The sequence below is a fragment of the Alligator sinensis genome, unplaced genomic scaffold, assembly GCF_000455745.1.
Source record: "Alligator sinensis unplaced genomic scaffold, ASM45574v1 scaffold1021_1, whole genome shotgun sequence".
Lineage (NCBI taxonomy): Eukaryota > Metazoa > Chordata > Crocodylia > Alligatoridae > Alligator > Alligator sinensis.
Window position 1 is genome coordinate 747,430 of NW_005842185.1, and position 15,960 is coordinate 763,389.

At 41.8% G+C, this 15,960-nt stretch overlaps 1 protein-coding gene across 1 annotated transcript in view; it reads right to left on the reverse strand.

Moving 5' to 3' along the window:
• TRHDE (thyrotropin releasing hormone degrading enzyme) overlaps window positions 1–15,960 on the reverse strand; it is a gene marked incomplete at its 5' end in the record, with an annotated part of 328,250 nt that overhangs the window by 113,501 nt on the left and 198,789 nt on the right. The window contains one exon of the mRNA XM_006026252.3: window positions 13,539–13,604. Coding sequence (XP_006026314.1) covers window positions 13,539–13,604 — 66 coding nt within the window. The remainder of the gene's footprint in view (window positions 1–13,538; window positions 13,605–15,960) is intronic.

The following is a 15,960-nucleotide window of genomic DNA, read 5'->3' on the forward strand; positions in this document are numbered from 1 at the left end:
CACTTTTGAACCCATGAATCATGCCTTTCTGGCTGCACAGTGGCCCAACTTTACCAGGAGAGCTGGAGAGCACTCAAATCTCCACCCTAGCCTAGAGTCTGATACTTGGGGCAGCATCCTGGGATGTGCAAAACATGGCTTTGGACACTGTTAAGCTAAGGAGGACATTGAACTTCTACCTCTGGAAGAGTGTTCTAGCCACTAGGCTCTTACATAAAATAAGGACAGAATTACCAGAATGATCTACCGTGGCTATTCTTGAATGAAAGTGGCTGCTGCAGCATAGCTGTCTGAGCTGAACTCAGTGTGGTAGGGCTGATCTAACTATGCTTACCAAGACTTATGCGGAGGAATGCCTAGTTTGACATGCTCAGCCAAGAATTGAAGATGGCAACTCTGGATCAGGCAGCAGCAGCCTATAGATATTTAGGGAACTTCACTGGTGAAAATTTAGGCACCCACCGCCCTTCTGATACCTCTGTAGTCAGAAAGTTTTTTTTGTGGATCATAGTCTTGTTTCTAGGTGCTTAAATACTAAGTGGCACTTTAGACAGTTACATTGCCTTTTGGATCTGACCCCTAGCAACTGAAGGACTCATCCAGTACCAAGACCTGGGTGTAGTTTTCTTCATAGCTTGAGGGCATTGCACTTCCTGTTCTAAGGGCTGCTTATGTATTTTGCATTAAAGGGACATTGAATGAAATGTAAAAAATTTGGGTTGTTGGTCTTTTGTTGGGGGTTTTTTTTTGCTATTGTAGATGGGACTGTAGTGTTAGTTATTAAGGTTGACTGACATTTCCTATTATTGGTTCTGCTGTCACTGCTTTTAACTTATCCAAAGCATTAACTATTTGGACTGATACTTCACATATCAGGGGTATGATTTTTTTTTCAATTTTTGTAAAAATCTGCCCACTTCCGGCCAAGTTGTGAGCATTTGAAGCATTACAGTTTGCTCAGGCTTGGTACAAACCCACTAGGTTTTACAGGTAAAAGCTTTGAAGAAAACCATCAAACAGCATTTTTCTTCCTAGAGTTCCAATGCTGACCAAACTGCATGCATACCCTCAACACAGCTACTGAGCAAGCTTCAGCCCAGGGCTATAGCAGTGGACCCAGACTGCTCATCTTTGTTTTTGAGCCAGGGTGGGGCCAGGGACTGAAAATCAGAAAAAGGAGCTTATCTATCCCTTGCTCTTAATGACCCCTTCCTGGCAACAGGCATGTACAGAAGGAAGGTGTCTGTTTTAAATATACAAAAACAAAAATCAATACAGCGGTGAAGGGATGGAATTATTTAAGCCAAGGAGCTTGATGGGATAGGGACTAAAAGAAAGAAATAGGGACAAGAAGACTGGGTTCAGGAATGTGGGTGAGGTGAAGGCATCCTGGGATACCTTGGAAAATTTAGCAGTCCTACCTCTCCAGTTGCAGAAGTTGTGAATGAGGCAAAGGACTGGAAGAAGCAAAGGGTCTGTCTGATGTTAAATGTGGCTGAATACTACCCTAGAAAACTGGATTTCATCCCTGCCCTTGTCACAGACTTCTTATCAGAGATGACCAAAAATGTTCAGACACAGGAGTGTTTAATTAAAAAAGGAGGCTGGTTTGAATGCATAAAAACATTCAGCTAGAACATGCTGGTACTGAAGAAATTATACACAGGAACTAGGGAACTGACTACTCTCCCTGGTTTTCCTCCAGCAAGCCCACTGGCAGCTGGGCAGGCTCCCTGAGTTGCTTGGCCCTCCAACCACCCAATTAGCAGGCTCCCCAGGCTCCTAGAGTTGCTCCCTGATTTTGCAGTCTGCTAGACAGACTGCCAGATTTCCCACTTGAGGGCCTGCTGGGCTCCCCAGCACCCTTGCAGATTGTCAAGATGCCCAACTTCTGCAGGCTGCTGTTGGGCTTCCTAACTCCTCAGGGAACCAGGCAACCAGTTCTCCTGCCTGCCTAGCTAGTTGGTTCCCTGGATAGTCAACTTGCTGGGCTGGAATTTTTGGACAAATGTGCATCTTATAGGAAATGTCCCATTTTGGAATTCTGTATCAATCTGGGAGAGAAAAGATTTTACATATGTGACATTTCTGCATATTTGCATAGGACAGTACCTGCCCAGCACTCAATCCTGTGGGCTTCTAGGCAAGTCCCTTCAAACAAACTTTACATGGGTGGTCACTAAGTGTACATTTCATATTTTGCAGGTACCTACCTTGAGACCCAGGTGTCTAGTTTGCATTCACAACTCCAGGTGAATCAATCAGTCAATCAGAGCTGTACTTCAAATATATGAAGTACACATAACTTTAGGCACTCTAAAAAATTCAAGTCCTAGGCATCTCAAATCATGCACACAAAATTACTAATACTTTTGACCTTAATCTTTTTGGCCCGCATTCAAAGATATTTAGATGCTCAATTCCCACTGATTTATTTATAGCAATGTTAATAGTATGATCCTTGTTTTTTTGGCTTTCCAACTCGATACCCCAATTTCCGTAAGGGTTGATCTGAATGAGATCTGCAAATAGAAACTATGATTTGAATATATAAAGTGCTACATAATGCTCACAGAATTAAGTGCTAACTGTCTCTAACTGGGCACTCAAAATCAGTGGAAATCTGAACTTAAAACTGTATAGTGCCTCAGTTCCCCTTCTGTAAAATAGGAATAATACTCACAGGTTGTGCAAATAAATTAATTACTGTGTATACAGCACTCAGACACTTTAGTTATGAGCACTCTGGAGGGGGTCCGGGGAAATAAACAAATTACATTTTCAAAGAACAGTTGGAATAATGTTGAGTAAATAAAACATGGGGATATACTTTGAACAATGCAGATAAAACATATGAATAGCTGCTCATTCAATAGGCATAGCCCATCCTAGGCACTGAATGAGGAAGTGGTCTTTGGAAGAAAATAGCAGGAGACCATGCAATTAAAGAGTGTACTACACAAGGGGGCCAAATTAACCTTGTACTGACCTACTTTTGGCATTCTCTGACTTTTGAGTGTTTGCCTTTTGAGACATAATATAGCTTAGGGTGTGTGTGTGTGTAAGACATGTCCGCCCCCCGAGTCAAAAGGAAAGCTGCTTCACTAGTCTTTGGGTCAGGGACATAATATAGCTTAGGGTGGGGGGGGGTGTGTGTGTGTGTGTAAGACATGCCCACCCCCCCGAGTCAAAAGGAAAGCTGCTTCACTAGTCTTTGGGTCAGGGACATAATATAGCTTAGGGTGGGGGGGGGTGTGTGTGTGTGTGTAAGACATGCCCGCCCCCCCGAGTCAAAAGGAAAGCTGCTTCACTAGTCTTTGGGTCAGGCACGTGGAATGCTGACTAGTACATATTTTACAGGAAAAAAAGTATTAAAACAATCACATTACCCAAGTCATTCAAAGCAAAATACTTTATGTACTAATTTTGAAAGGAAAAAAAAAACATCGCCCTTTTAAGAAAATCTTCAAAGCTGAATTAGTTTACCCACTATCAAGAGGGAGAGGCAGTAGGCAATTAGAAATGACAAAGTACTGGAGAAGGTAATAAATGCTTCACTGCTGTTTTTTGCTCTTCCCACATGAGTTATATATGATAGAACAGAACTGGAGAGTTTCAGAAGACTTTCAGAAGACCTGCATTTAATACAACCAGGGTGCTATGGGGACAGGTGTCAGTCAAGAGTATAAGAGTTTTAAAACACAAAGGGATCAATACTAGCTAGGTTAGAGCAGGTCACAGCTTGCAGGGATGTATATGGATATATGAGAAAGTAGACCCCATCTCTTGCATGCCCCACCCCTCTCTGCTGAAGTTTTGAAGGCTAGGGACAGACGTTACACATAAACTGGTTTAAGTCATCAGAAACCTGTAACAGAACAGAAGTTCAGTGCAAATAAACCAGTTTCAAAATGGCTGAAGCTAGTTTAAGATAAACCAGGTTGAATGTATCAGACTTAATTGATTTGGGTCAAACCAGTTTATGGAACTTCTGTCCCAGACCCCTTCCTGGTTCAAGTTAAATCACAGTCCCCCAGCATCCCAGCATACTTTCCAGCCCTGCTCCAGCTGCATGCTCCAGCAGAGAAGGGTTAAGTGTGGGGAGGCAGGAACTACCCCCCAGACAAACCCTGGCTGAGGTCTGGGGCTAGGGAGGGTGGTTAAACTTTCCTTCCCCTGACTGCAGAGCTGCCCTGCCCTGCCCTGCCCTGCTAAAAACTTACTGCTGGCTGTAACCGTGGACTACAAATTCCAGAGGAACGTGGAAGCAGAAAGAAGAAGTGATGGGAAACCCTGCAGAGTCCTGCTGCTGTAATTCTGGATTGCAAATCCCAGAGACCTCAGGGGCATCAGGAAGAGGAAGCAAACACAGTCCATGCTGGCTACATTCCAGAGAGCCATGCTCTCGCACCCCCGGCTTCTGGCTTAAGCCACTGCAGGTATGTGGCTGCATTTCCTGAATAAAAGCAAATGTCTGTCCAGTTGCTTCTCAGTTTAATCTCTGCAGTTTAGACTAACCTGCAAAGACTGAACCAATTTAGCCTCGGGCTTTTTGACTGTCTGTACATAGCCAAGAAGGTTGCATCCCTGGTGCTCTGGAGTAAATTGGTAAAGGGACACATGAGATGAATTTCAGTCACGATTATACTCAGTGCACCTGCCAGAAGAGTTCAGACAAAATAGGATGCACATCAACACTGAATAAAAGAGGTATAGTACATTATATCCTCCTGGGGCAAGAAAGTAGCTGTGTCAAAATTCCTTATCTGTGCTACTGGCAGAGCTACTCATTACCCCATACACAAGACACTGAGAAAAAGCTAAATTCTAGCCCTTAATGTGCCTAATTAATAAAACAGTACAGTAAAATCTACCAAGAAGTGAGTTAGTGGAATGCAGACCTAGCAATGATGGCAGTAGCAGCTGGCTAATTATCATAAATTACAAATAAATAGAAAATAGGTGCATAAGATGAATAGGATGTATTCAGTCTTAAGTTATGCAGTATGTAATGGATAGTATTTGATCACATGGACAAGGAAAGGTAATATTGATGCTTCTAGAGTCTTAGGCTAAGTACAGACATTCAAAATCCCTGAGGCAGAATAGATCAAATCTACATGGGTTTGTCTAAGCTACACAGGTTGGATTGGGAACAAATATAACGTATGTTCATCTTTCACTGGTGGGAAGCAGAGAGATGCTTGCACTAACCAAGGCCAGAAGGCGAGGGCACTCCCACACACCTCCCAGCATGCCAAAGATTGCCAAGGGCAGCCAAGCACAGCCGAGCAGGGACCATCCCTGATTGGCTGTCAGGCACATGCCCCAAAAACCCTTCTGCACTTGTGGCTTCCAGAAGGTGGTCACATAGTCTTCCAGAGGGTGGTCACCATCGCACAGCTGGCAGTCTAGCAGGCAGCAGCACAATGTGGGGCTCTCCACAATGGGGGACTTCTTTAGATGGAAGGATTGGGCCCCTCAAAGCAACAGAGGGGGGATGGAAACAGAGGCTTTGGCTCTATCAGACAGGGAGGCTGTGTGGCTCAGCTGGCCAGCAGGGCTGAGCTCTGCCCCCCACTCCATAAGCTGCCTTTAAGTGGAGAGGGGGAGGGGAACAGAGCCCCCAGCCCTGCCCTCTCCCAAACCAGAGTCTGCACAGTTGAGAGGGGGTGGGGGACCTGTGTGACAAGAGATTCCTCCCACCACTACCCCTACCTGGCTTGGCAGGGCTGGGCAGCAGAGCAGGGGAAGCAGGGGGTAAAGCCCCTGCTGTACAGGCCCCCCCTCCAGCTATGTAGACCCTAGATCTGGGGTGGGCCTTGGAGCTGGGTAAGAGGCTCCGTTCCCCCACCTTACCCCACACTGTCTCATTCGGCATACAGGTGCAGGCAGAATGCAGGGCTGGGGAGCAGAAGCTTTGCTGCCACAGCTCTTTGACAGCCTGGGGGTGGGGCTGGACCAGGACTCAGCCAGAGCAGATGAGTGCAAGTTAAGGCTAAATCCTCTGCCCTGTGTGGTAGAAGGCCACCTCTGTTTCTCCCCAAAAACTCTGCTAGGTGACAATTTGGTTAGGATGGGCCCAGCAGAGGAAACGCACCTTATCCTATCTCTTTAGGTAACCTGAGCTGGATACATTCCCAAGGGAGTGGGGAAATCTGCTCCCTCTGCTTATGTGACTGGCATCACATATCTGGGTGAGGGGCTTGGGCTCCCTGGGGAGCTAGAGACTGTCAGTCTACCCAGCAACTAGTGATGCATTTCAAATTGGTTGGCTGACAGCCAACAGGTGCTGGCCTCCATTGGACCAGGTAAATGAGGTCATAAGGGCTATAAAAGTTAAGGACTGCCCAGGAGGAGGGGCAGCAGCCATGAGGAAGACTTAGAGAGAGAGAAGAGCTGGACCATCTGAGACTTGCTCTCTCTCTCTCCAAACTCATGATTAAGGAACTGCCTGCCTCCAGAGGGACTCTCCTCCTGCCTCTGGATGGTACTCGTGAGTAAGCTACCTGAGATCTAACTAGATACATAGTTTGCAGTAACTCAGATGCATGATCAAAGGCTACCCAGCCATGCCAGTTTGCTCTATGGGATTTCTCTGATATTGCTCTACCCTGTACCCTATTCCAACCCCACCCCTTGTAACCAATAAAGTTCTCCTTTGTACCTAGCATGGGAGACTTATTGGGAATGGGTCTAGATTATGCCTTGGGGTCCCCTTGGTTTGGCTGACTAATGGAAACCACTACTTGTGCTTCCAACTGAGGGAAACATCCCAAGTTCTTGAAGTGAATCAAGTACCCTTGAGGGCTACTAAGCCTGTCTTTCCCAGGGGGCGCAGAGCCAGAATCAAGCCCATTCCTGGGTGGTGGCAATTTTACCCACAGGCTAGCGGGTGTGCTCCAGGAAGGGGGTCGGCCAGACATAAGGCACCCCCGGGGAAGCACTCGGAGCCTGGAAGGTGATCGGGTGCAGTGAGGTGGGTGGCTCAACACAGGAGCACCCTCTACTGGCCCACCACACCCTGTGAAGAGGGTTAGTGGGGACCTGGATTCTAGACAGCACATGTGTTTTTCTAAGATGATGAGTTTAGGGGCATGTCTCACTAGTAAACTTATCTTCCTTTGTTCTTTTGTTTCTTTAGGCCCGGAGGCATGGGATACCAGAGGAAAGTAACCTAAGTTGAGTCAGGAGGGGATGAGGTGCAGAAGTTCAATAAACTAGTTTCACCTAAACTGATTAAATCTGATACTGCATTGATCTAGGTCTATCTTAGATTGGGATCCGCCATTTTTAAATTGGTCTGTGTGCACGGAACTTCTTTTCTCTTAAAGGTTTAAACCAGTTTCCAATCACTTATAGTGGTTTATGTGTACAGGTTTCCCTCCATTTATGCGATACATGTGTTCCCGGAGCACGGCTTATGAACTGAATTCACATACCCACTTTACAATGTAACAAATAGGGATAGGTTTCCATGGTGGTGAGGGAGGGAGTGAGGCTGGGACTAGGGAAGGGGCGGGGAGAAGGGTGCCACTCCCAGGGCTGATCAAAGCAGCAAAGCACAGGGAACAGAGTGGCCCCAGGAGCAGTTGAATCCAGCTGCCTGTAGCAGCTGGGTTGCACTGTGCCCCGGTGCAGGCAGCTGGTGTCAGCTGCTCCCGGGGCCGTTCCAGTATGGGAAGAGGTGAGTCGGGACCGGCAGAGCCCTGGGGGGTTTGAGGCACGGTGCAGCCCAGCTGCTACAGGCAGCTAGTGTTGACTTCTCCTGAAGCCAGGGTGAGTGCCGTGCCCCATGCCACCCAGGGCTCCACTTGTCCACACTCACCCCAGCCCGTGCTGGAGCATCCCCAGGAGCAGCCGACACCAGCTGCCTGCACCAGGGCACGCTGCAGCCTAGGAGCAGAGGTGAGTGTGGACAAGCGGAGCCCCAGGCAGCGCAGGGCACGGCCCTCACCCTGGAGCCAGGGCGGAGCAGGGACAGGGGAAGTACGGTGTAGCCCAGCAGCTACAGGGTCACTGCAGCCAAGGCTTGGTTGAATGGGGCCATGGCCCTTTGCCCTCCCCTCACAGACTTACCTGCTTGGGCAAGGAGGGGTGTCTATGCTGATCACAAAAGAGTGAATTTACCTCACATATAACAAATAATGTGTCTAAATATGCTCATCGCATAAGAGCGAATTCGCATATAAAGAACCCGCATAAATCGAGGGAAACCTGTAATGTCTGTACCTAGTCTTAGATCAAAAAATTAAACAAGTTAGATAATTGCAAGTAGATGAAGTAGGCTGCAACCTATGCAAGTGTATGTCTCTCTGGATGAGTTAATCTTTAAGATGCTACCCTAGCCTGCCTTCTGCCTAACTTCAGACTAACATGGCTAAATACTTCAATAGCAGGTAGAGTATCTGTTTGTTTGATATTTTAAGAAGCCTTTTATAGCGTGTCATGTGTGAGACTGCTGCACAATTTAAGAGTTGTAGGAATTCAGAGTGGAATATAGGAATGTATAAAAAGGTAATTATAAAACAGTGAACGCTAAGTAGTACAGATGAAAGGAGCTCAGTCCAACTAGGAGGTTTTATGTTAGTGGAAAATGGCTGGAAGCCTAGCACTGCTGTTTCTAAGTTTGCAGTCCCCATTTCCCCAAATCACTCTTGTGAAAGGTTGACCTATCAGTTTCAATACAGTGACCACTCAGCAGCACTGGGACATTAAAGGTATATTGAAAGAACTGTATGAAAGGTCTTCTCCCAGATGTACAGTGCACAGCTTAAAGTACAAAAGTTGTTAATTTATCACAGAGACAGAAGTTCCTACAGTAACTAATTCAAACTGCTGATGATGCACTAAATCAGAGTGAGTGATGAACACAAATACAGCAGCAAGCAAACTTCAAAAAGATACAGATCTATATGATCAATGAGCTGCTATGCAGCAAATGAAATGTAATGTTGACAAACATATAGTAATATACATTGGGCTACAAAATGATCAAACCAAGTATAAGAAAAATGTAAAATGTAAAAAGAAAAAATGAGCCAGAGGGTCTCATGAGAAAGCTGGAGATACCAGTGCATTCCTTTTTTAAACATACCTGAACATTGAAACTCAAAATCATTGTGTATACTCCATACTTAATATGAAGAGTCACTGATACACCTTGGTATTCTAGTTTATAGCAACAAAACTTTAAGACATATAATATTACACTGACAGCAATCCATGCAAGATAATCTATTCCAGATGGAACAGATGAAAATCTCCCCCAAATGTAAAATTATATCACATATTAACATCGTGCATAATGAGGCCAACTCAAGGTCTCCTACTCTTACTCCTACTCTATACTTCAGAAAGAATCAGAGGAAGTGCTGATGACCAAATCTTTCACATTCTCATATCCGTACAACTGATTAGTGCCTTTTCATGAAAAAGGCATCAACAAAGATATCCACATACTTTAGGGAGGCTGCTACTGGTTAGCATTTAACCTGCACAGCCTATATTGAGACCCATATACCAGAGCAAACTCCTTCATGCATCATGAAAGAACAGTCAATATTAGGGTATCTTTGGAAAAGGAGCTCCTGATAGAACCTCTCTTACTAATTTAAGAACGGCATTTCTCTAGCTATGTCCTTTCTAGTGAACACTTAAAAGTGGGGTTCTTTAAGGAGTGTGTAAAAAAGGGGCTCTTAAGAATTTCCGAAGAGACAAAGAACTCTACATTACAAGTAAGAAGGCAGATTAAATGATAAGTAATAGCTGTAGTTTTCTAGCATGACAGAATCTCACAAATGTGGGTATTTATAGATTGTAATCTCAGTTATTCATCACATCCAATATAAATTTGTTCTTTCTTTTCTTTTGTATACAGGGTGCTATAATGTGAAACACTCAGAAAGTTAAGTCTCTATTATTAAACCTTGTGTTGCAAATACCACAAGTTCCAAGACAGCATATATTTTTGAGACTTCACAAAACAATATCTTTCATTTTGCAGATGCCTGATGCACTTCGGTCATGGAGGTCCAATGTTAAAATCCAACAGTCTTTCACAAATATATTTCCAGAAACAGGCAAATTACTCTCGATAAATAGGAACCTATTCAAACACACATATGAGGCAAAACCTTGTGATTCTATTGTAATTCCACCCGCTCCCAATCTTCTCAAAAATGATTTGCTGAATAGCAGTGTTCCTGGGGGCCCTATATTGTCATTTGCTTTCGCTTACATTTATTGTTTACGTACATCTAACAAAGAGCCCCATTCTCCTTTCTTTATAGTCATCTCTTTTCTTATTCGTTTTAACAAAACTAATTGTTTTCTTGGATACATAAAGGACTTCTTTGGAAAAAGTCTACTTCAGATATTTTGTGGGAAAAAATACTTATCTGGCAATAATATGGACTTATGATAGACAAAGAAAAATGGTTAAAAGAAGAAGATTTATCCCTTGACTGTATTACCTCCCCCTCTCTTTGCCCTGAGAGCTTGTTGTCATTCTTGTAACATCTTCTCTTAACTAAAGATCTGATTCTGCCATTCTTACTTACATTCTGTAGTACTTTGATTTCATTGCCTCTACCTGAAGAGGAAAGGGATCTACACAACACCATACTTTATATAATATGATAAGAAATTATGAAAATAATATATTAAATATACTGGATGCAACTGAAAAGTAAACAGGTAACATGTAACCCTTGGAACACTTTTATTTAGCAATGTAGTGGAAAAAGCTAAAAGACAAAAGAGGGATTATCAAACAGTATTTTATCAGAGTAATAATTTGTTTAAAGAACCATATAAATAGGAGCCATAACATTTTGATTTCTGCCACTATTTTGAGAAAGGGCATGTGGTTAAAACTTAGAATTCATGTTAAAATTTCATTGAAAAGAACATGGGCCTACATCTCAAGTAGCAGTACTGAGACTACAGAGCCTAAAGTGATGCATATTGTAGGGAATAATTTGAGGGTCATACTTTCCTCCATGTAGATGGAACTAGAGCCAATCTTTTAATTGTACAACAATAAGGGAATATATCTTGCTGTGTCTGTGAACTACGAAGACACAAATCATTCACTCGCATTCACTCAGAATATGCACATCATCAACATGAACAACAACACAAAGAATTCAGAGGCCTGCTCCATCCTAGTGGGGAACACCTCCCATTTTAGAAACAGGAAATAGAATAATTCTGTTTGAATTCAAAACTGAATTCATTAGTTCATACTTTGACTTTACTTGTACACCTGCTACTTACAATTATTTTACTCATTACATTTTAATGTCTATCAAAAAAGAAAATTCTCATAATTTTCAAGGCCTCTCAATTTTGAAGGTTCAATGCAACTGCACCCCTATATTCCCCTGTTCTCAGAAGCCCTGATAAGCAAGCATCTCTTGCACTTCAGCCTACTCGCACACAAACAAAAGGTGTATAATTTCCTTCTGGAGTCTAGACAGCACATGTGGTTTTATAAGATGATGAGTTTAGGATTATTTTTCACCAGTAAAATTATGTTTCTTTGTTCTCTTGTTTCTTTAGGCCCAGAGGCTTTCCAAACTATCATTAGCAGACAAAACAGTTTTTATTTACAACAAAATTGGTGAGGAACAGAAGAATGAGGAAGCTACTTGATGGCTGGTTACAGTTGTAACCAGGCTTTTGTTACAACTTCGTAATAATTATGATATTCTAATCTCCACATAAGCTTTTACAGAACATCAGGCTTTGGCTTGAATTTATTTGACTTAGTAACATATTGAAATAATTCATTACTGCTTTCAAAATATTTTGGGAAAGAATCCAATTATACAATTTTTGAGAGATAATGGTGTCTGTGCAAAAACAAAGTAAACCAAACACCAAAAGATGTACATGAGAATACATTTTTCTGAAAGAAATAAGACATGGAAATTAAAGCTATTTATACTCTTCATCACTACTGCTTTGGTTTTTTTATCACGGATGCTGCAGGTACATTTTTACTATATAATTCTAGTATTTAAAAGGTTTGATGTAAGAAAGTTTGAGAGGAAATCAAATTCATTGTGGGGAAACCTTTAAATGTCAATAGTATAACACTAGATTTTTCTATGAACAGATCTGAATGGAAGAAGGTTTCTAGATAAAATCCTGGGACCACTAAAGTCAGTGGCAAAAGACCCAATGCCTGAAACTGGTTCAGGATTTCATCTTGTATACATGTTGGTTTGTTCAGGGAAATGTTCCAGGTGAAGAACAATTATCTGTGTTAGACGATAAGCCCAAATGACTTGGTTTGATATTATACCTAAGGAAAGAAGCTTATAGGCTCCAGTGAACCAGTAATCTTCCAACCTTGATTGCACCAAGTCCTACAAACTTTTCAGAAAAGCTACAATTCCTCTAGGGATTCATTTCGCTGCCTATAACACTAAATACACCTTTATATGACATAACCAGAGTATTTATATAATTTTTGTTTTATATTTTATCTTTAAATCCATTTTGCTTGGAGGTAAAATTACTGTGTTAAAATATGACCTGATCCCAGATGTAGTTTATTTAAATTTCAAAATGAAAAGCTTACTAAGAACAGATAAGATTGATTGCTCTTTCCATCTTAGCATAATTGTATTTCAGGTGAACATCAATTTACTTTAAAGGACACTTCTAAGTAGCAGACTGAATCATACATAATTCATCAATCACAGCTGCCTGTAACATGATTTACTCAAACAGATTTCAATAGAATAAAGGGATTGTACTGTTGGTTTGGTTTTTTTTCTTTCTATTTTGGGTTGTTTTAAAGTAGTTGACAAAACATTCATTTGCCCTGCATTATTGTTTAAGAGAGTCCATCCTTGACAGTCAGCACTGTGAATTTCTCTCTTTACGCAGAAATATTACTTTTTTAAAATGTCTTTTAAAAAGACAAAATGAGTTTTCAAAACAACATTAAGCAAAGAGCACTCCATGTTCAGCAAAGGTAAAAATAAAGCTCAAGGGTTTTGATGTGTTGTGTGGGGTAAGGGAAAAGAAGGGAAAACATATTTATTTGGAAAAAAAATAATTAGCCTCACAGCTGCACATGTTCTAGTGGGATTAATATCATTCATTTTTATTTTTATATCCAAATTTAAATGTAATGGAAGCAAAGTAACTTTTTTCTTGGCAAGCTCTTTCAATGAAGGCCTTGCACAGGTTTTTGAACATCTGAAAATTACTTCTATTTGGTGATGTACAATAAATGGAAGTAAAACTGCATGGCAGTTAAAGTGCAATCATTTGACACACTAAGAATTGTACATGCAGCTTTCATTTACTAGAATGATGGTTTTTGTGTTATACAACTTAGCGTTTTCTATTAAATTCAGCTTCAGGGACATGCTGTTGTCTTAACATTTGAGATCTGCTGCCTCAACATTTGAGATATTTAAAAAGAGTAACACTGGCAGAAATACATGCAAATTAAAAAAAGGAAGAAATAATCTGGAACAGATGCATGTAAAAAAGACAGATATCTTTCTACTTACTTGTAAGCCCATCTGAAACACCGAGTGACCCATAAAATTAGCCAACATTCGAATTAAAGCTGCACCCTATGGGAAACAATGCAGAAAAAGGAGTAATTCTTTTTTCCCTGATCAAAGTTATGCAGAAATAACAATCTGAAACACGACATTTCATCCAATATTATCCAAACATATAAAAATAATAAGCTCTTTCTTCAGCTAATTAGCTATTTTGTTAATAACGATAATGATAAAAAGTAAGTGATTAATAATGTATTTAGGTTGGTTTGAAAGATAAAGGAAAACAGATATCATGTAAGTGCCAAACAGGTGAAAAAGTGCTTTCTAGTGAGACTCACATACAGGGTTACCTCCTATAAAGCACACCATTACCACAGCTGAAGCACAGAAATGTCAATATACATTCTGTGGTCAGTTATATCTATGCAATCCTCTGTAGTCCAGAGTTACCTAGCTTTAAGTGAAGGCAAAATTTGAGTCTATGTGCTTTGTGGGGCCACTAATAACATAAGGCTGATTATTAGTATTAGTTTATTAATTATGGTATTAATTGTAATATTGAAAACTAGGGTGATGAAGGTAAGCACCTTTGTAAAGAGTTTTGAAAAATACAGATTAAAAAAGTTCTATGGAAAAGCTAGGAATTATGATTACTACTAAAAGTATTACTAATACCTTTTAATATTTCTCACATCAGCACATAATCACATTATTCCTTCACATACTGAAACGTATTACCTTGTATTGCTTTTTATGCCGTGTGTGCATGTGTGTGTGAGATCCAGGGGAAATGTTTGTGTATTTTCACTCTCTGCTTTCAAGGTCTAAAATAGGCCACAGTTACTAAATATTTTTCTCCTACACTGGTATTTTATTTTCAGCAGAAATACCTTTCAGATCTTTGATTGATGTAGTTATAATATCTCACTTTGCAGTTCAATTTCAGCAGAACTGAATTTCAAGCCCTCCAAACTCATTACTCAAATACTGTATGTAATCATGATCACTATACCCCAAAAATGAGCCTGCTGACTTGGAGACAACTCAAATATGATACCACATTTCAGCAATTTCAATTACAAAGGAAGACTCAAGAGACTGGGCTAATTCCCAAACAAAAAGAGAACTAGTTCATGTACCTGAAGTTTTTAAGGCTAGAAGGACTATTAGGATCATCCAATCAGACCTCTGGCACAATTCAGATCACAGAATTAACCATTTCAAATTTGCACCCATCCCATACCTTCAATTTAAACTATATAATATCTTGTAGAAAGTTGCATGTGATAGAGAATCCACCACAAACTATTCCAGTTATATCTTGCCTTTCTTATTGAAAATCTGTGTGTTATTTCCACTGGCTCTTGCTATGCCTTTTTCAGCTAGACCAGCAGTTCCCAATCTGTAGTACGGGTACCACCAGTGGTAGGCAGAGAACCTATAAGTGGTATCCATTAACAGATTTATTATAATTACTTTATATGACAAAAATGTGCTGGTGGTACTTAAGGTTGAACTGAAAAAATTGCTGTTGGTACTTAAGGTTGTATCATTTTAAATTTGTGGTGCACAATCTGTCAAGGTTTGGGAACCGCTTAGCTGCACTATTCATATTCAGCTAGACTCTCGAGCTGTCAAGAATCATAAATCCTTCTACCAAGCAGGGACTTGTAGACTGTGATTAAGTCATCTTTAACCTTATCTTGGATAAATGAAATAGAATTTATTAAATATATCACTATAAGATATAAGGCAGGGGAGGGCAGGGTGGCACCTTAAGGCTCATCCACACATGCAGGCATGTGTGCTTGCAGCAGCTCAAATAGGAGCAACACAAATTTGACCCGAGGATTTTTTCCTCAGCACACGTGCCCAGACATGCACTTCAGTGTGGGGCAAGTTGTGGCACTTGAGGCAAAATAACCCTGCCCAGCTCCTCTCCCCAAAGGTAAGCGTGTGTCCCCCAAAGGTAAGCGTGTGTTCTCTTCTAGGTTGGCGGATCTCCTCCGGCGGGCTTTAAACTAGGCTCGTTGTGGGGAGGAGATGATGAGGGCAGGGGAACCGTGGACCGCCAAACCATGTGGCACCCACAAGGACAGCCCAGCCTGAAGAAGGAGAACATCGGGAACCTGCAATCCATGTAGCGGCCAGCAGTACACCACAGGTAAGCAATAAGCAGGTAAGCAATAAGGGGCCCTTTGGGCATCAGAGCCGGGGGGCAACAAAGGCGCCAGTCACAGGGATCAAGTGCCTATACAGTAACGGTAGGAGCATGGGGAACAAGCAGGATGAACTAGCGCTCCTGCTTGCAGAAAACACCTATGACTTAGTAGGGCTAACAGAAACCTGGTGGGATCCTTCCCACGACTGGGCGGTACACATTGAGGGTTATAAGCTGTACAGAAAGGATAGAGAGGGAAAG